Source organism: Acomys russatus, chromosome 13, assembly GCF_903995435.1.
Source record: "Acomys russatus chromosome 13, mAcoRus1.1, whole genome shotgun sequence".
NCBI lineage: Eukaryota > Metazoa > Chordata > Mammalia > Rodentia > Muridae > Acomys > Acomys russatus.
This window is the reverse complement of record NC_067149.1, coordinates 54,639,986-54,660,682: the sequence shown is the minus strand read 5'-3', so window position 1 is coordinate 54,660,682 and position 20,697 is coordinate 54,639,986. Positions and strand designations below refer to the sequence as shown.

Genomic DNA, 20,697 nt, shown 5'->3' with positions numbered 1-20,697 from the left:
AATGAAACTACAATGCTTAAATACGAGTTTATTAGATGTCTACTGAAGCCCAGAAGGCAGCCAGCAACCTTCTGCTCGCCGTGGGTGTGAGTGCAGCTACAGAGGAGAAGTTGAGGGCTGTGAAGAGTGTGAGGGCTTCAGCAACACCCCTAGATAACCTGAACCCTAACAGCCCCAACAATCCGGTTGATCTGTGCCTTTCTCGTGCTCTGTTCATTTTGCCTCTAAACTGCCCCCCCCCTTTTTTAACACATTGCTAGTGCATTGTCTCCTGTCCGTACTCAAGCTTTTTGAGGTGGCCTGACTTCCTGAAGTGACAAGTACAATAGCCATTCTACTGCATAGTTCAACATTTCATCTTCTTCCTGCCTTTTCTTCTTACTAGTGCTATCATTATTACAAAAAACACCAGCAGAAAAAAGCAGCATGGAAGGTCAAGAGAACAGGACAAAAACAACAGGTAATTTTGACATCCTGATAGTTGATCAATATCACGTTACCTTTAGTCAAGGCTCACATCACTGTGGAGCTTATGATTGAGAAAACTGAAGCATCAAAAGTTAAGAACTTGTCAAAAAGTCATGTGACTGGTAAGTGATGCTGCTGGAAACTTCACAGAAGCTATGTGACCTTGAAATCTAGCGTCTTAGCTACCTGGCCACGCTACCTTAGGCTGCTAGTACAGTTTGTCACTAACAGACAAACGTGAAGCTAAAAAGTAAAATATGGGGGACTTAAGAGACAGCCCAGCGGTTAAGAGTGTTTGTGTGCAAGCACAAGAACTGTAATTACAACCCCAGCATCCATGTAATAAACACCCCCAGCACTGCAGGGGAAGAGACAGGTTGGGCAATGAGGCCAGCTGGCTTTCAGCTTCGCAGAAAAAAAACATTAGCTTCACACTCAAGGAGAGACCCTGATTGTAAAGAATAGGTGAAAAGGGGTAGAGGCAGAGACCTTACAGTCTTCTCTGGCCCCTGCATGTGCATAGGCGTGTGTACTTGCACACACATGCACACAAACCACTCACACGCATACCAAAGAAGCAACATGCTTCTGCTTCAGAGAAATGCTTTAGAGTCAGTGTTCTATTGCTGTGGACAGACAACAAGACCACTGTAAGTCTTAGAAAGAAAAGCATTTCATTGGGGCTGGCTTACAGTTTCAGAGGTTATAGTCCATGACGTCCTGGTTGGGGGGGGGGGGGGGGCACAGCAGCACACAGACAGACAAGGTGCGAGAGAAATAGCTAAGAGCTCCATAGCCGGATCTGCAGCCAGCAGAAAGAGAGGACACTGGCCTTGGTTTGGGCTTTCGAAACTTCAAAGCTCTCCCCCACCTCCCCCCCTTCCATCTCTCATCCCATCCTTTCACACACTCCCACCCACTCTCCCAGTGACACACTTCCTCCAACAAGGCCATACTTCTTAAAGTAGTGCCACACCCTGATAACTAAGCATTCAAAGCATTCAGATATATATGGGGGGGCGGAGCATTCTTAAACCAGCCACCTCAAGGAATACTTGATTGTTTTAATAAGCATGTCGAATAGTTAGTTAACTTTATCTGAAGTTAATTAATAGAAACAAAAAGATAAAATAAAATCTTTGTTATTTATATTTCTGCGGTATGTCACAACAGTGATCTTGTTCCTGCACGTGTTAGTAAAAGTGTGTAACTGGCTGTGGTGCAGCAAGAACGGATAGAAATATACTGTGTCTGCTTCTCACTTCAGATAGTCCAGCTACGTTAAAGTGCCCAAAAGACTGGATTCAATACCAAGATAAATGCATACATTTTTCTCAAACTTCCAGCAGTTGGCAGGAAGGTCTAGATGACTGTAAGGAAAAAGGAGCCACTTTGCTGCTCGTTCATGACCAAGAAGAACTGGTAAGTTGTTCCATAAAATAGAGACATTAGCACGTTCTTTGAGCCACACTGACGACTCTAGACTTAACAGATCTTCCATGCAAAGGAAGTTGGGACTTTCCATTATGGAAGCTCATAGTCCAAAAGACTAATCGGACATGTGAGCCAATGACTGCGTATGTAAGCTGAGTGTCCCAGGATCTTAAATACACGGACAGAGTCACAAAGGAGGAAGCATTACCTGGGGACTCAGCAGGGATACAGGTGACCCGTGAACTAGACTTCAGGAGGCTGGTAGGATATGAGTCACCCATACACAGACTCAGGGTTAAGTCCTCTATTCTGTTTTGATTGTAGAGACTCCTGCAGGACTTGGCAAAGGAAAAAGACCTGTCATTTTGGATAGGACTAAGTTACTCATTGCCAGACAAGAACTGGAAGTGGATAAACGGCTCTGCTTTAATCTCTGATGTGTGAGTACTAGAGCAGCTACCATGGATACTCATCTCAGGTCATTACACTGCAGGGCTCTGACACTGATAGCAAAGACTGAAGAGGTTCAGAACAGTCTGAAAATAGGGTTCCAAAGGTGGTTGAAATTTTCCATGTATGAAAAGATACCATCTTTTTATAAAGTCACGTGTATGTGTGCATGTATGTATATATATGTATGTATGTATGTATACGTGCATGCATGTGCACAATGGAGTTTTAAGGCTGAGGATTTGACTTACTACTTTGAAAAATGACTACTTAGAACCAATCAGCACACATAATTGCTTTTTCTTTCTTTTATCTTTATATATTTTTCTACACTTTACATGGAATGTCTTAAGCAGCACATTTCAAATTTTAGTGAAAAGATAGCACAGGGTGTCTTCAGATCAATTTCTCAGGTCCCAACCAGGATAGAGTATAAAAGAGGAAAAAAAAAACAAAAAACAAAAAACAATAAATATCAGCGTGGAGCTCTGAGAAAACAATTAACAGTTGTTTGAGAAGCTAGGATAAAACTGCATATCAATCAGCTTTTTTTTAAAGATTTATTTATTTGTTATGAATACAGTGCTCTGCCTGCTTGTACACATGCAGACTAGAAGAGGGCATCAGATCACATTATAGATGGTTGTGAGCCACCATATGGTTGCTGGGAATTGAACTCAGGACCTCTGGAAGAGCAGTCTGTGCCCTTAACCTTTGAGCCGTCTCTCCAGCCCCCCAATCACATTTTTTTTCACAGTAATAAGAGACCTAGATAAACAAGAATGGAAAGATGATTGGGTATCAGTTTTTGATTTTTTTAAAGAGAGCTCTCAGCCCTTGGCCTGCTGCTCCGTTGCTCGGACTTCTGGACTTCTGTGGCAGAAACACAGCCGAAGGGCAGAGATAAGCAAATCTGCCCACCTCACAGTGCACAGGAGCAGAAAAGAAAGGAGACACAGGGCAAATAGGCCTTCCAAAGGCATGGCCCCTTCCTGTGAGGCCCAGTTCACTCAGCTGGGACCTCATCTCTGAGTTTATCCATTGACAAAATTCGTGTCTTCAGGATCCAGTCACCCATGGGTAGCATCACCAGCTGGACACTGGCATTTCTGTATGTGCCCGGTTGGAGAATACTTGGCATCTAAGCCATACCTGTGCGTAGATGACAAAGTAGCCATTAGACATTTGCTCTTCCATGTCTTGTGTTATGAAATATAATATGGTGATCCCCTAGCCAAGGTGCACCCTGAGCAATTATGCCATGCAACAGATCTAGTGTAAAAAGGGTTTAATGGGGGAGGAAAGAGCAGTGTGGGGCCTGGGGAAGAGATAGAGGCAGCGAGACGCAACAGGACCTGGGAGAATGGGGCTGACAAGTGAGATAGACTAAAGTCTCACACAGTAGCCAACTTTATTCAGAGCAGTAGGCACTTCATACTGAGGGCTAAGAAAGTGCCTAGGCCGGGTGGGCGTGGTGGCGCACACCTTGAATCCCAGCCCTCGGGAGGCAGAGGCAGGTGGATCGCTTAGAGTTTGAGGCCAGCCTGGTCTACAAAGTGCATTCAAGACAGCCAAGGCTACACAGAGAGACTCTGTCTCAAAAAACAAAACAAAATAAGCAAACAAGACAGTTCATAGAGTTCAAGCTAAGTACAATGACAAAGACAAGCTGAGCACAACAAATGTTTTTCCAGAGAAGCTCACAAAGGACAGTTTAAATATTATCAATTACTAGTAGTAAGTAGAAACAAGGAATCTGAAGTAAACCCACTCCTCTCCAAGGCACCTGGAGGAGCACAAAAATCATCCTCATCCTCATCATCATCATCCAGAACATTTCACATTCTGAAGCAACTGAGTCACAAGACTCTTGTTCTGTTTTATTTGCAGTGTTCCCACAAGCACTCAGACTTCTCACCCGATTCCATTCCTAGGCTGTGTCATGACAGCAACATATGTTTTTCATAAGGAAAAGCAGGCCGACTCTCAATCCAATTTCTGTATAGAGCTTTCAATGACTTTTTTTTTTTTTTTTTTGGAAAAAAATTATGTTGAGTATCATGTCTTACTAATTGTGCTGGCAAGTTTTATGTCAAATTGACACCAACTAGAGTTATCTGAGAGGGGAGAGTGAAGGGATTCTGTTAGGATTCGGCTTCAGTCTGCCTTCCTGTGATGTCATTGCCTACCTGCCATGAGGGCGTGGCAGGTATATAAAAGGACAGACCCACCTAGCCCCTCCCTCTCTTACCTGTTATCCCCTTTCTCTCTTCCTCTGTTTCTCTCTGGGGTACCCCTCCCCCTTTCCTCCTCTCCCCATGCTCATTTAATAAACTTCTCCGTTATCTAATATCTGTTGCCTGGCATCTTTATTATCTCTTATTCTCTTTCTCCTTTTCATTAAACACAAAACTCTAGCCAGCCAGAGCATGGCAAACATGGTGCTGGCTGGCCTTGCCCTTCTCCTTCCGAACTCTGTCTTGCTAAAAGCTTTTAGATTGCATTCCTAAAGCTAGCCAGCAAGGTCTCACCCTTTATTTGGACACTTCCTCCCCTGAGGCTGACTACCAAGGTTACTACCAAGGATAGGCTATCAACATATTGAAGCCCAGCAATCAAAAGCCCCCTCTGGCTCTCCTAATTAGCATGCCCAGTTAAAATTAAATACCTCATTTTAACACTGGGTTTCCCCTTTTACCTTTATAAACTTCCATTTGTCTATGGGCCACGTCTGTCTCCTGTCTATCCAGGGGCAGTGCCTTGTCCCTCTCTGATAAATGCCCCTCCCCCTCCCTTGTTCCCCTCCCCTTCTCCCTCATCCCCTATCTCCTGCTGCTGTCTCTTATTCACTGACCTTTGTCCCTCTGAGGCAAATAAATCTTTGTGCTGACAACTTGGTGTTGTGCCAAATATCGAATACTGATCCCGTCAGAGGAAACCTCCATTGAGAAAATGCCTCCATGCGTGGTGTAGGCCTTTAATCCCAACACCTGGGAGGCAGAGGCAGGCGGATCTCTGTGAGTTCAAGGCCAGCCTAAGTCTACAAAGTAAGTCCAGGACAGCCAGGGCTGTTACACAGAGAAACTCTGTCTTGAAAAACCAAAACAAACAAACAAAAAACTAACCACCGCCCCCCCCCCCAATATAGGGCTGTAGGCAAGCCTGTAGGGCATTTTCTTAATTTGTGGTTGATGGGGGAAGGGTCAGCTCATTGTAGGTGGTGCCATCTCTGGGCTAGTGACTCTGGGTTCTCTAATAGACTGAACAAGCCTTGGGGAACAAGCCAGTAAGCAACACTCCTTCATGGCCTCTGTATCAGCTCCTGCCTCCAGCTTCCTGCCCTGCCTGAGTTCCTGCTTTGACTTACCTCAGTGAAGGATATATTGGAAGTATAAGTGAAGTAAGTTCTTTTCTTCCTAAGTTGCTTTTGGTCATAGTAGCCTTAGCTAAGACACAAATCTTGAGTAAATTTATGCAAATTGTACAAACCAATACTTAAAACATTTATTTTCATCGTTTACAATAAAAACAGCTGAAATTTAAAATACTGAAACATGTAGGCTTATATAAAATATAATGATAATGTATTAAGTTTAGAGATTGTTAAACAGAAGTAATTGATTAAATAAAGGGAATGAGCTAATTGGCAACGGAGCTATAATAGATAAATGCAGGTTTATCGGAAGCGGCATGGGAGGGGGAGGGGAAGAGAGTGCGCGTCCTGAGTGGAGGTGGGGGTGGGAGTAGGTGGGCGGGGGTGGGGGTGAGGAGGTGGGGGGATAAGGGAAGGAGAGAGGGCAGGGAGGTGGGAAAAGGGTATGGGCAAGGCGGGTAAAAGAGGAGCCAGTGAAACCAAAATGTCTGGTTTATATAGTGAGTCTGGGGGGGTGGGGAGCCCCACCCCTAGGTAGAGGGCGGGGCATGCCAGCCACGCTCTGTAGCAGGCCCTAAAAAAAGTTAACCTAGATAGCAAATGTTGGCAGTATACAGGACCACACTTTGAATATTTTTCAAAGAATAAGACTTTCAAGTGAGGATTATTTAAAAACAAGTGTCCTGGGCTAGAATATATTTATGAAAACAAAAATATACAGATCTTGTTTCATAAAATCTATCCTGATTTTTCCTAATGCTTTCGGAGTGTCTTACTTAGGGTTACTATCGCTATGACCAAAAGCAAGTTGAGGAAAAGATTCATTTGGTTTACAGTTCCACACCATTGTTCATCATTGAAGGAAGTCAGGACCAGAACTCAGGCAGGGGGCAGGAACCTGGAGGCAGGAGCTGATGCAGAGGCCACGAGGGGTGCTGCTTACTAGCTCTTTGTGGGTGGGATGGTACCTACACAAACCACTAATTAAGAAAATGTTCCAAAGGCTTGCCTACAGTCTGATGGCATGGACACATCTTCTTAACTGAAGCTCCCTCCTCTCAGATGACTCTAGTTTGTCTCACGTTGACACAAAACTAATTGGTACACAGAAGATTATTTTCTACCTAGTATCTATTAACTTATAGTTTTTATTCATTGAAAGGTTTGATTTGTGTGTTAGTCCTTATTAATTTTATCCAAATACTTAGTGAATTTTGGTCATTTCCGTGCACCATTTTCCTCTCTGATCCTTCTCTCTTCTACCAAGACTCTTTTTTTTCTCAACCAGCTCCTTAAGCTCATGTGTGTGTGTGTGTGTGTGTGTGTGTGTGTGTGTGTGTGTGTGTGTGTTACGTATTAGGCTATGATGTAGCATGCTTACTTTATTGTGATTCACAGTGATAATTAAGCTAATTAAGCTGTAAGATATCTGAAGTGTATGGATTAAGCTCAGTCCACCTGTCATTTTTCCATGAGTATAAATGCTTTGATTGATTGCATGGCAGTGATCAAGTAAGTGTAGGAACTACAGTAGTCAGGGTGTCAGTCAAGCCCTGTTTTTGTTTTAACTCTCTGATCCTGGTTTTCAGGTTAAAAAAAAAAGAACCACTTTCCCTGCATGACTATTTGGGGAATTAATAAAATAATGTTAGACATCTCCAAAGGCCTAATAGGAATAGGCCTAGGAAACACCTAAGAAGCAATTTGAACAGATCAGCCCTAAGGAAACTATCTTTAATTTCCTGATGCATATAAGAAATAAAACAAACAAAGATCTACAACGGAGGGAAGTCTATGGTATGACTAGCTAGCACACAGGCAGTTGGGTGAGAGTAGATTTGCCTCTCAGGCCCAAAGGGCTCCATGAAAAAATGACAAAAGGAAAAAGAGCAACTGTAAGAAAGCCCCGACCGCTGCCATACACCACCCTCTGTTTACAATAAATCAATGCAATTGAACTATATTTGGATTCTAGTCTTGGTCCCACCTGCAGTGAGCCATGGGAACCACGCATGAGTATTAAACGAAGGGACCAAGACTATCGCACAATTTTAGCCTCTTTCCTCTGTAGACGCTGTAAGCTCAGTCTGCACATTAACACGGTCACTGAACACCCGCTGTGTTTAACTGCTATCACACGTTCATGGATATCTGAACATCTTCCCCAAGCGCTGGCTGGTTCTATCCTGTGTACTCAGGAAACTGAAGCTCGGCAAAGCGAGGCAGCTTTTTCCTTGCATGAGATGTTAACAGTAGAGTGGGATTCAATTCTGTTTCCAAGCCTTTTCTCTCTCTTTTTTTAATACATCATATAAATATTATTTTGCTGAAAGAATTCTTCTCCAGTTGAAATCAAATTGGAAAATTATAGAGATTTGTTCAGATAAGCCTTTATCTTTAATGTTGATGTACGTTGTTACTCTGTTAACTGTACTTAAGAAAGAACTTTGTATTGGTAGCCAGGCTTGGTAGTGCATGCTTTTAAGCCTAACACAGGCAAGCGAATTTCTGAGTTCAAGGCTAGCCTGGTCTACAAAGTGAGTCCAGGACAGCCGGGGCTACACAGAGAAACCCTGTCTCAAAAACAAACAAAACTGTATATTCTACAGTCTAGAGAAGTTGGCCAACTCCGTATAACTAGGACCTGCTATCCTCTTTCTCCTCAGATTTAAAATTGCTGGTGAAGGTAAAAGCAGCAGCTGTGCCGTCATCTCAAAGGACAGAGTGGTTTCTGAGAGCTGTGTTTCAGATAATCCTAGGATCTGCCAAAAAGAACCAAAACGTGAAACCGCGTGTAATGACTCCTGACTGCGAATTGCATCTCCGTTACTTCACCGTCCCCAGCAGATCTCTGTGCTCAGTCTGTCCCTGCTGTTGGCCCTCCCAGTGGGGGAGGGGGTGAGGGGTAGGGGGTAGGGGTGGCACATGCCTTTAATCTTAGCACTTGGGAAGCAGAGGAAGTTGGATTCTTATGAGTTCGAGGTCAGCCCGATCTACAAATTGAATTCATGACATCCAGGGCTACCCAAAGACCCTGTTTTTTTTTTTGGGGGGGGGGGGGTTTTACAAAAAAAAACTTAAAAAAAAAACCCATGCAGAGCTCGAGGCTGCCGCCCACCTTCAGCCCTGCCTGCTGCAGTATAGCCCATAGTTTCTCATTGCTTTGAGTTCTTTGCCTTGTTAAAAAAAAAAAGAAGAAGAAGAAAGAAAAACTAGGGCTCAGACTGTGTTTTAGTTGAATTCCCTCCTGTGAAACACAAAATAAATAAATAAATAAAATCAAACAAACAAAAGGAGAAATCTTTACCTGGTGTGTTAGATAACTTTTTACCAACTGAATACAAGCCAGGGTCATCTAGGAGGAGTGGACCACAATTAAGAAAGCACCCCCACAGAACTGGCATGTAAGCTAGCCTGTCTGGCAATTTCTCCATTAATGATCGATATGGCAGGACCCCCAATGTGGGTGGTGCCACCTCTGAGAAGATAGCCCTGGATAACTGAACTAGCCAGGGGGAGCAGGCCGCTAAACCGGCTTCCTGCGTGGCTTCTATTCGGTTCCTGTTGCAGGTTCCCGCCTGAGTTCTTCACCTAATTTCCCTTCAAAGGTGAGCTATAAACTTTAAACTTGTAAACTCTTTCCTCCCCAAGTGGCTTTTGGTCATGGTGTTTATCACAGCACAAAAACCTGATTAATGAAACAATCCACGTGAGATAGTTGCTGACAAGCACAGCTGATGAAGCCAATTATAGTTTTGAGTCCTTTATTAATGGCCAGACCAAGAATGGGCTCGAGCCTCTGGAAAGTCTCCTGGTGCCTGAGCTCAGGGATACAGCGTTTTGGAAGCTCAAGCAGGTACCAGTGTTTTCCTTGCAGAGGGGGGAGTGGGGGGATGTGTATCCCAGGCTGGCCTCGAACTCAGATCCTCCTGCCTCCGCCTCCTTCAGCAAATCCTACCGGCCGGCGCCCCCAGAACCAGCGGTTACTAATCTACTTCTGATAGTAGTTAATCCTACGTCCCAATGACGTCAATTCCCCCCCTGCTCCCCCCAATATCTTTATAAGAGTGGAGTCAAAGTTGTGCACAACGCTCCGCAACTCACTGTCAGCGGCTCCTCAGCAGACACTAACAAAGTCAGGAGGAGACCTAAACTCTACCACACAACATAAAGTTCCTCCCCAAACCTCAACCTTCCCTCCCGCGGGGCCTTGCGCAGGAAACATACAAGCACACTGCCTGCCAGGACAGGAGGAAGGCTGGCCCTGCCCATGGACCCTGGGACTACTTTGGGTGTCTGGGGACAGGAGAGACCACTAAGGACCTGGCAAGAGTGAGGGACAGCTCAGCCCAGGAGCCTTTGACAGATGAAAGATGATGACGACACACGTGTCCTGGTCACTTGAGGGGCGTTCATGACAGTTTTTATTAAAGAAAGAGAGGTGTAGGGAGGAGGAGGAGGAGGAGGTCGGGGCGGGGGAGGCTGTGGGGTCGCCAGGGAGGGCAGCCAGCTAGGAGAGGAAGAAAAGACACCAGGTACAGAGAAGATGAAAGACGTCACCGTGCTGAGTGAATGCAGCCCACAAAGACAGCACAAACCCGGGGGTCGTGCGCAGGGTGCGGAGCAGAGAGTGTGTGGGGAGGCGGGTCTCTTTGGCTGCCGGTTCCCCGAGAACCCACGCACTGAGCCCTGAAGCTGATGTCAAGAGGCAGAGCCTCGTGCGATCAGGGCTGGAGGAGAGGAGCCTAAGGGTCGGGACCGCTGAGCAGAGGGATTGTAGGGAGAGGAGCGTGTCACGGGGGCGGGGTGGTGAGGGTGGTGGAGGAGAGTGGAGTGCGGGCGTGGGCAGAGGTGGAGGGGGCGCCTGTGCGTCTGGGGGAGCTGGTGTAGGTTGTAGGTCCGAGCAGCCGAGCAGGATCCGGGTGTAAGAAGCGTGAGGAGCAGCCCCGTGTGTGTTGGAGCTTTATCTGTGGGTGTTGTGTAGCCGTGGGTTTACGAGTTCTCGATGAAAACCAAGGGGGGAAAAAAAATGTGTATCCCAGGCTGGCCTCGAACTCCAGATCCTCCTGCCTCTGCCTCCTTCAGCAAATCCTACCGGCCTGCGCCACCAGAACCGGCAAGAAACTGCTCTCTTCAGATTATACTTAGCGACTCCTTCGCGTGACGTCACTGGCCCCGCCTGCCGAGCATTGCAGGCCTGAGCCCCACCTCCCAGCAACCCAAACGACACCCGCCTCACGCACGCGCCGGGCCCTCTCTCTAGGCAACCACAGCCTCACAGGCCCCGAAGGAGCTTCCCGATCCTGCGCCCCCTGCCCGGCCCTCCCGGAAACACACTCCCTCACCCCAGCCAGCTGCTCAGCCTAGCCCCACCCCGCTCTTCACGCAGTCTCCACTGTGAGCCTGCCTGAATGGCTGTGTCTCCAGCCACTCATCAGAGAAATGAGGGTGTCCGCTAACAAGTCCACGGGATGTGTCCTTTTAAGTGCAAAGCACGAACCCCGGGTCCAACAGTTTGGGTTTTTACTACAGCTCTTGCTGTGCTGACGTCTGCAGGAGGAGAGAGAGGAATCCTGGGAAGAAGAAGAAAGACGGCCGGAGGTGGGAGGAGAGAGACCTGAGGAAAAGAGGAAGGCCGCCATGGCTTAGATGGAGTAGGAGCACATGGCCAGCGTGGATGGAGAATCCAGCCCAGATGAAGAACATTAACAAGTATTTGGGATTGTGAATAGGAGGTAGCTTGGTAGACGTTATCGGAAGCAGATGGCAGGGGATTGAGGCAGGGATCACATACCAGCCCCCCTGTGGGAGTAGTTAGAAGAGTAATATCTGCCCTCCCCCAGGCTATTTTAAAATATAACAAGCGTCTGTGTCTTAATTGATAGCCTGGACATACTGATAATTCTAATAATAGAGATACTTTAAAAACAATACAAGAGAGCAAACCAGAAGTAGGGTGGGACCATATGGTGCCAAAGCCTTCCTGCAGCAAGGCCACACCTCCTAACCATCTCAAACAGCTCCACCACCTGGGGACCAAGGGTTCAAGCGCTCAAGGCCTTGCAGGACATGTCTTAATTAAACCACCTCAGTCACCTTGTGCACATCCCTTACCATGAAAATTTAAAAGACAAAGCTAAAAATAATTCCATTAACAATATCATGAAATGGACTGAAATGCTTCGGAATAAAGCAAATTATAAATGTGAATGCTTTATGTAAATGTAAGTCTGAAAATCTTGCTGAATTTTTTTAAAGGAAACAATAATACATAACATCTTGGGTTAATGGGTTGAATGCGTAAATGTTGTTGAGAAGGCCGAGCTAACAAAGCGGTCTACAGATACGAAGCAATCCCAGTCAAAACTAACAATGTCTACTAGAACTATACGGGACTTGAAACATTCACAACACTTTGAAAATATACAAACCTGCAGGTGGGCTTATTTGAAAACACCCTAGCAACCTATAATAACGAAATAAATATGATCCTGGCATAGAGAAAAAGAATCCAAAGTTAAAAAAAAAAAAAAAAACTAGAACAAAGAATATTATTAGATGTTCATGTATACTGTCACATGATCTTGACACGGATATCAAAACACCATGGGAGGAAAACACTCTATTGAGCGAAAGATTGCGGGAATCTGAAGGCGCGTTTGGTTTTACGGTTCACCGTATACAAAAAATAACTCAGAATGAAGAAACCCTAACATTCTACAATTCCTATAAGAAAACGTGAAGGGAAATACTAATGGCATTGTATTTGATGAAGACTTCTTGGATATGACATCAAAAGCCCTGTCAAAAGACACTAAATAGGCAAAAGAGGCTACACGAATACTGAACAAGTCTCACAGTGAAAACTGACTAAAGAGCGGCGTGGGGCTAGGCTCAGCAGCTGGCTGGCGGTGAAGGAGGGTTTCTCTGTGTAGCCTTGGCTGTCCTGGACTCACTTTGTAAACCAGGCTGGCATCGCACTCACAGTGATCCTCCTGCCTCACCCTCCTTTAGAGATTAAGAGGCCACTGCAAGCACTTAGGGCAGATAGGACCAGTCTGATCATTCAACAGGGAGCAGGGACTGTTCTACATAAGTATCCAAGCTGTCTCTTCATGGTGTGAGCAGGAAACTTCTCTCAAAGTGAATCCATGATGAAGGAAGCAACCTTCTCAGGCCTGCAGATGTCAGCACAGCAAGAGCTGTAGTAAAAACCCAAACTGTTGGACCCGGGGTTCGTGCTTTGCACTTAAAAGGACACATCCCGTGGACTTGTTAGCGGACACCCTCATTTCTCTGATGAGTGGCTGGAGACACAGCCATTCAGGCAGGCTCACAGTGGAGACTGCGTGAAGAGCGGGGTGGGGCTAGGCTGAGCAGCTGGCTGGGGTGAGGGAGTGTGTTTCCGGGAGGGCCGGGCAGGGGGCGCAGGATCGGGAAGCTCCTTCGGGGCCTGTGAGGCTGTGGTTGCCTAGAGAGAGGGCCCGGCGCGTGCGTGAGGCCGGTGCCTTTTGGGTTGCTGGGAGGTGGGGCTCAGGCCTGCAATGCTCGGCAGGCGGGGCCAGTGACGTCACGCGAAGGAGTCGCTAAGTACAATCTCAAGAGAGCGGTTTCTCGCCGGTTCTGGTGGCGCAGGCCGGTAGGATTTGCTGAAGGAGGCAGAGGCAGGAGGATCTGGAGTTCGAGGCCAGCCTGGGATACACATTTTTTTTTCCCCCTTGGTTTTCATCGAGAACTTGTAAACCCACGGCTACACAACACCCACAGATAAAGCTCCAACACACACGGGGCTGCTCCTCATGCTTCTTACACCCGGATCCTGCTCGGCTGCTCGGACCTACAACCTACACCAGCTCCCCCAGACGCACAGGCGCCCCCTCCACCTCTGCCCACGCCCGCACTCCACTCTCCTCCACCACCCTCACCACCCCGCCCCCGTGACACGCTCCTCTCCCTACAATCCCTCTGCTCAGCGGTCCCGACCCTTAGGCTCCTCTCCTCCAGCCCTGATCGCACGAGGCTCTGCCTCTTGACATCAGCTTCAGGGCTCAGTGCGTGGGTTCTCGGGGAACCGGCAGCCAAAGAGACCCGCCTCCCCACACACTCTCTGCTCCGCACCCTGCGCACGACCCCCGGGTTTGTGCTGTCTTTGTGGGCTGCATTCACTCAGCACGGTGACGTCTTTCATCTTCTCTGTACCTGGTGTCTTTTCTTCCTCTCCTAGCTGGCTGCCCTCCCTGGCGACCCCACAGCCTCCCCCGCCCCGACCTCCTCCTCCTCCTCCTCCTCCTCCTCCTCCTCCTCCTCCTCCTCCTCCTCCTCCCTACACCTCTCTTTCTTTAATAAAAACTGTCATGAACGCCCCTCAAGTGACCAGGACACGTGTGTTGTCATCATCTTTCATCTGTCAAAGGCTCCTGGGCTGAGCTGTCCCTCACTCTTGCCAGGTCCTTAGTGGTCTCTCCTATCCCCCAGGGTCCACGGGCAGGGCCAGCCTTCCTCCTGTCCTGGCAGGCAGTGTGCTTGTATGTTTCCTGCTCAAGGCCCCGCGGGAGGGTAGGTTGACCTTTGGGAAGGAACTTTATATTGTGTGGTAGAGTTTAGGCCTCCTCCTGACTTTGCTAGTGTCTGATGTATTGCAGCCATCAGGACCCCAGCCACCTCAGTCCTTCCGTGGCTGGAGAGTGGGCATGAGGCTGGCTCTGGATCCTTGGTGTCTTCCTCACTCAGGGTGGGCGCCATGTGGGAAGCCAATTCTATATGACCCTCCATGTTCAGCCTGAAGAATCCCCAGCCCTATCCTCACGCTGTTCACTGTGGACCCTTCTTCACCCTAAGCAACCAAGGCTTTTCTTTGTACCATACGGTCATCAGATTGTCACCAACATGGGCCTATGAATACCTACTTACAAGCCTGCACGCAGATCTCAGGGGGGCCACAGCGTGCCCCAAGGTATTAGGAATGCAGCCCTCCACAAAAATCATAAACTTAATTAAAGTATGATGTGTGTGTGTGTTTGAGTTTTGTTTTGGTTTTAACTCAGTCACGTGGTTCTCGAGAGTGAATTTTGTGAGTGACAGCATCCTGTTTCCGTGTCAAAAGGTTGGACATGACTGTTTGCTCACTTAGTCCTCGCTTTGTCACTACTAAAGGGGCGGGATGCAGAAGCAATGGGGGCAGGTCCCGCCTGGCTCCAGTCTTGAGTGTAGTTATCTATCCTGCCATGTCATCTTCCTGTCACACTAGCTTCTTCCAGCTCCTTCCACATCTTCTCTCTCATTGGCTAAAACCCACTCTACGCCAGAGTTAATTTTGGGGCTGCAACAACCGACCTTTCCAAAAAGGCACTGGGATAGAGAGAGCTTACAGCAGTAGCAACCCCACCTGGACACACAATGTGCGCTGGTTGGCTTTCTGTGATTATGACTCCAGTTGAGCGTCTTCTGGGAAGAGAAAATCTCACTTGAGGAAATACTTCCTTAAGATTGGCCCATGCGACCAGTTCCTTGTTAATGATTGATGTGGGAGGGCACAGCACATTGTGGGTAGTGACAGCCACAGGCAGGTGACCCTGGGCTATATTGAAAGAAAAAAAAAAAGAAATGGCACAAGCAATGGGGCGCAGGACAGTTGACAGGGTTCCTCCACGGCGCTTGCTTCCATTACTGCCTCCAGGTTCCTGCCTTGTCTTGTCTTCACCCTAAAGCCACAGGGTAGGTTTAAATGGTTGTTATGTCAAGGAAGGGAGGACAGCTTGGGACAGTCAGGAGGTCACCCATGGCATTCTGGTAGAGACTACTCTGCATGGTGCTCTTTTTGTCTTTCTTCAAGGCCTCCAGGAAGGTTTAGTAAGCTACAGCGACGTAACCAGGTTTCAGTATAATCAAGGGCTTTGGCCAACCCTGTGGCTGCACTCTGGTTTTGGTGGCCCAGGCTCTCAGGGGAGCCTAGCACACACTGTACAGACTCTATGGAAAGCCTCCCTAGGACGATGTAACAAGTAGATAGCACGTCAGGGCTTAAAGACACAGTGGAGCAGCTGGAACTCTCAAACATAGGAAAGAATACATCTTAAAAGAGACATGCAAGGATTTGGAGACACCATGAGCAGAAATTCATGAATTACAGGAAAGAGAAGACTCTCAGGTCAAAGAAAATAAAAGGGGTGCACACGGAAGGTCCAGGGTACAACGGTGCTTATTGCTCCGTGTGACTCCGCCGGGCTGCCATCTCTTCCTAGCGTTCAGCTCTCCAAATGCCATCATGTGATGAATATATACAGGGACTCACTCACTCATGCCTTAAAGTCCCCAGAGCTAATAGTTCACTGAACACGTCTGCACCGACACTCACAGTAACATGCCTTGCTAATATCTTGGGGGTTTGTTTCTTAATCCAAGCAAAGGAACAATCAAGGTTAAGGGTCACAACAGCATAAAGATGACCAGGGAGCGCGAGAAAGCTTGCACACATCACTAACCCTCATGAGGATTGAAAGGAAGACACACAGAGAGAAAACGCCTGTCTTCTGGTTCTGCAGGAAGGAGCTTGGAAGTTTCCAGTTCATCCTGGTAACAAACACCAACGTAAAGCAGCGGGAAAGCAAACAGCTCTTCCTGACTGTGCGAGAGAGGTAAGGTCATAAGGGAGTAAAGAAGTGACAGGAACTTTGGCGTCCACCAGCAGAGCCACAAGGTCCCCAGCAGCACAGGAGAGGAAGAGCAAGAGCAGGAGCAGGGGGAATAGCGAGGTCCCAGACAGGCGGGCCTGGAGGTGCGGGAGTGTGTTTTGCAGAGTGACCAACAGGAGGCGCGGGTCGGGAAGAGCCCTCGAGGTGCCTGAGGCTGCGGTTCCCTGCGGGAAGGGTGGATGACCTGCATCTGGGACTTCGCATGAGATTGGGAAAGAGCCACTTGAGCGCCACTGATGCTGACCGTCGAATTTGGGGCATTGTTTGCAGTTCTCCCACCTCAGTCCTCTCGCGATGTTTCGCAACGGACTGACGTCATTGCACCGCTCAGTTAATTATGTTCAGAACACCACCGGCGCTGGCCGGTTCTGGTGGCGCAGGCCGGAAGGATTTGCTGAAGGAGGCAGAGGCAGGTGGATCTCGAGTTCCAGGACAGCTTGGGCTACACTTTTTGCTTTTTTTCTTTTTGCCTTCCTCTAACAAAAATACCTGCAGCTACCCCACCTCATGAAATACACACACGCACTAAAAACCTTTCACAACTGAAAAACCTTTCCGGAACCTTCCGAAATACCACTTACCAACACAACCTTACAGAAACTTCTTAAAGCTTTTAGAGAATCGTCAACGGGCTCAGAGAATACTTAAAGGTCGATGGATACACATTAAATAGATTAGAGGGTCTAAACAGTTGCTTTAGATTAAGTTAACTTTTAATAGTCATCAATAGAATTCTCACACACTGATGCAGCGCTGACTGCTTATTATTTAGTCACAAGCTCAGGATGGGAACTTCCCTTTGCTTCTCTTCTGGATGTGCGCTTGTGCCTCTCCTTACCACGTCTCAAAAGCAGGAGGCTACTGCTGCTGCCTTACAGATACCTGTTAGCTTGGGCTTCGAAAACATACATCTCAGTACAACGGTGATCCTAGTATACTTCCTTTGGTAAACTCAATTTCATATAAGCTGGGTAAGCTAAAGATACGTAGCCAGGTGTCTGTACAAGCAAGGACTTTTCCCAACCCTGTGGCTGCACTCTGGTTTTCCTGGCCCAGGCTCTCAGGAGAGCCTACTACACACTGTACAGACTCTGTGGAAAGCCTCCCTAGGACAATGTAACAAGTAGATAGAAACTCAGGGCTTGAAGACACAGTGGAGCAGCTGGAACTCTGAAACAACGGAAAGAATACATCTTAAAAGAGACGTGCAGGGATTTGGTGACACCATAAACACAATTTATGAATTACAGGAAAGAGAAGACTCTCAAGTGAAATGAATAAATGAACCAACGAATGAATGAATAAATAGGTACATAAATCCATGAAAGGCTTTATAGAGAAGGTCCAGGATGTAAACGGTGCACTTAATGCTCTCTGTGAACTACTGACTCCATCAGGCCGCCATCTCTTCCCGGTGTTCTGCTCTCCAAAGGCCGTCATATGTTGAATATGCCGAGGGGCTCACCCATTCATTCCTTTAAAGCCCCCAGATCTAAAAAAGTTAACTGGACACGTCTTCAACCACACTCCTACAGGCAGGCTTTGTGAATATCTTAGGTGTTTGTTTCTTAAATCTAAACAAACGAACAATCAAGGTTGAGGGTCACAACAGCATAAAGATGGCCAGGGAGCGCGAGAAAGCTTGCACACATCACTAACCCTCATGAGGACTGAAATGAAGACACACAGAGAGAAAACACCTGTCTTCTGGTTCTGCAGGAAGGAGCTTGGAAGTTTCCAGTTCATCCTGGTAACAAACACCAAGGTGAACCAGCGGGAAAGCAAACAGCTCTTCCTGACTGTGCGAGAGAGGTGAGGCCGTAAAGGAATAAAGAAGTGACAGGAACTTTGGCGTCCACCAGCAGAGCCACAAGGTCCCCAGCAGCACAGGAGAGGAAGAACAAGAGCAGGAGCAGGGGGAATAGCGAGGTCCCAGGCAGCCAGGCCTGGAGGTGCGGGAGTGTGTTTTGCAGAGTGAACAGCAGGGGCCGCGGGTCGGGAAGACCCCGCGAACTGTGTGAGGCTGCGGTTCCCTGAGGGGAGGGGTGCGTGACGGGCGGCGGGGAGTTTGTCTGAGATCTGGGAAGAGCGGCTAGAGCAGGGCTGAGGCTGACAGTGGGGTTTGGGACTCTGTGCAGTTTTCCCGCCACAGTCGTCTCGCGATATTTCGGAACGGACTGACGTCATTGCACCGCTCAGTTAACTACTTTCAGAAGTCGCTGTTCACTCGCCGGTTCTGGTGGCGCAGGCCGGAAGGATTTGCTGAAGGAGGCAGAGGCAGGTGGATCTCGAGTTCCAGGACAGCTTGGGCTACACTTTTTTTTTTTCTTTCCTCTAACGAAAATACCTGCAGCTACCTGACCTCATGAAAGACACACTAGCACTAAAAACCTTTCACAATCGAAAAACGTTTCCTGAGCGTTGCTAAATACAACTCAAGAAGAGAGGCTTCCAAAAATATTTAATGGCTTTAGAAAAATTTTAACAGTCTGAGATAATAATTAAAAGTTGATGAAGACACATTAAATAGATTAGAGTCTAAAAAGATATTTTAAGATAAACTTTTAATAGTCATCAATAGAGTTCTCACACGCTGATGCAGCACTGACTGCTTATTATTCAGTCACGAGCTCAGGATGGGAACTTCCCTTTGCTTCTCTTCTGGATGTGCACTTGTGCCTCTCCTTACCACGTCTCAAAGGCAGGAGGCTACTGCTGCTGCCTTACAGACACCTGTTACCTTGGGTTTAGAAAATATAGATCTCAGTACAATGGTGATATTAGTATACTTCCTTTTGTAAACTTAAATTCATATAAGCTGGGTAAGCTAAAGACATGTAGCCAGGTGTCTGTACAAACAAGGGCTTTGCCCAACCCTGTGGCTGCACTCTGGTTTTCCTGGCCCAGGCTCTCAGGGGAGCATAGCACACACTGTACAGACTCTATGGAAAGCCTCCCTAGGACAATGGAACAGGTAGATAGAACGTCAGGGCTTAAAGACACAGTGGAAGAGCTGGAACTCTCAAATAAAGAAAAGAATACATCTTAAAAGAGACATGTAGGGGTTTGGAGACACCATGAGCACAAATTCATGAATTACAGGAAAGAGAAGACTCTCAGGTCAAAGAAAATAAAAGGGGTGCACACGGAAGGTCCAGGGTGCAACGGTACTTTTAGTGCTCCCTGTGACCCAATCAGGCTGCGCTTTCGCTCTCTCTCTCTCTCTCTCTCTCTCTCTCTCTCTCTCTCCCTCTCTCTCTCTCTCTCTCTGTCTGTCTCTCTCTCTCCCTCCCTCCCTCTCTCTTAGTTTAAGTAATTTATTCAGATTAAATCTCAATTGTTATCCCATCACTGGTATCTTCCCGTTCCCCCCTCCCTCTTTCACCCTATTCCCCTCCCCTAGTCTATGACCAAGGGGACCTCCTCCCCCACAGTAGGGTCATAGGCTATCTATCAAATCTCATCTTGGTAGCCTGCTTACCCTTCCTCTGAGTGCCACCAGGCCAATGTGAACCAGCGGGAAAGCAAGCAGCTCTTCCTGACTGTGCAGAGCCACAAGGTCCCCAGCACCCTGAGACCTTACCACACTTCCCTCAGCATCACACTAAAGATCTAATCTGCAGTTCCTCCTCCTGGAGCGTTGTGTCTGGTTACCTAGACAAAGGCCCAGGCAGAGCTCAAGCAAACCGCGGGAGGGTTAAAGCAAGAGCTACAGGATGGGGAATAGCAGATTGCAGGCAGCCAGGCCTGGAGGTGCGGGAGTGTGTTTTGCAGAGTGACCAGCAGGGGGCGCGGGTCGGAAGAGCCCTCGAGGTGCGTGAGGCTGCGGTTCCCTGCGGGGAGGGGTGGGTGACTTGAGGCGTGGAGTTTGCGTGAGATCAGCGAAGAGCGGTTTGAGCAAGGCTGAGGTTGACAGTAGGGTTTGGAGCGTTGTTTGCAGTTTTCCCGCCACAGCTCTCTCGTGATGTTTGGGAACGAACTGACGTCATTGAAGCTCTCAGTTAACTACTTTCAGAACACCACAACCCTCGCCGGTTCTGGTGGCGCAGGCCGGAAGGATTTGCTGAAGGAGGCAGAGGCAGGTGGATCTCGAGTTCCAGGACAGCTTGGGCTACACATTTTTTTTCCTTCCTCTAACGAAAATACCTGCAGCTATGTGAGGTGCTAGAAACCGCTGTAAAATGCAAGAGGAATCTTTAATTCAGTTCCAAGCTGGGTCGCAACCGATCCCCTAAATGCTAGGTATCAGGGGCGACTTCGAGGCCGTGATCTCAGGTCCTT

The 20,697-nt window shown here is 47.7% G+C and overlaps 1 protein-coding gene across 2 annotated transcripts in view; it reads left to right on the top strand.

Moving 5' to 3' along the window:
* The window catches only part of LOC127197511 (killer cell lectin-like receptor subfamily B member 1B allele C), an 87,112-nt gene that overhangs the window by 6,392 nt on the left and 60,023 nt on the right, over positions 1–20,697 (top strand). Inside the window, exons 3-6 of one of the 2 annotated variants that reach the window (XM_051155444.1) lie at positions 386–460; positions 1,736–1,890; positions 2,227–2,342; positions 8,392–8,554. In XM_051155444.1, coding sequence (XP_051011401.1) covers positions 386–460; positions 1,736–1,890; positions 2,227–2,342; positions 8,392–8,533 — 488 coding nt within the window. In that variant the 3' untranslated portion in view covers positions 8,534–8,554. Of the gene's footprint in view, positions 1–385; positions 461–1,735; positions 1,891–2,226; positions 2,343–8,391; positions 8,555–20,697 lie in introns of those variants that run through there. The other variant, XM_051155445.1, reaches the window with a different exon arrangement.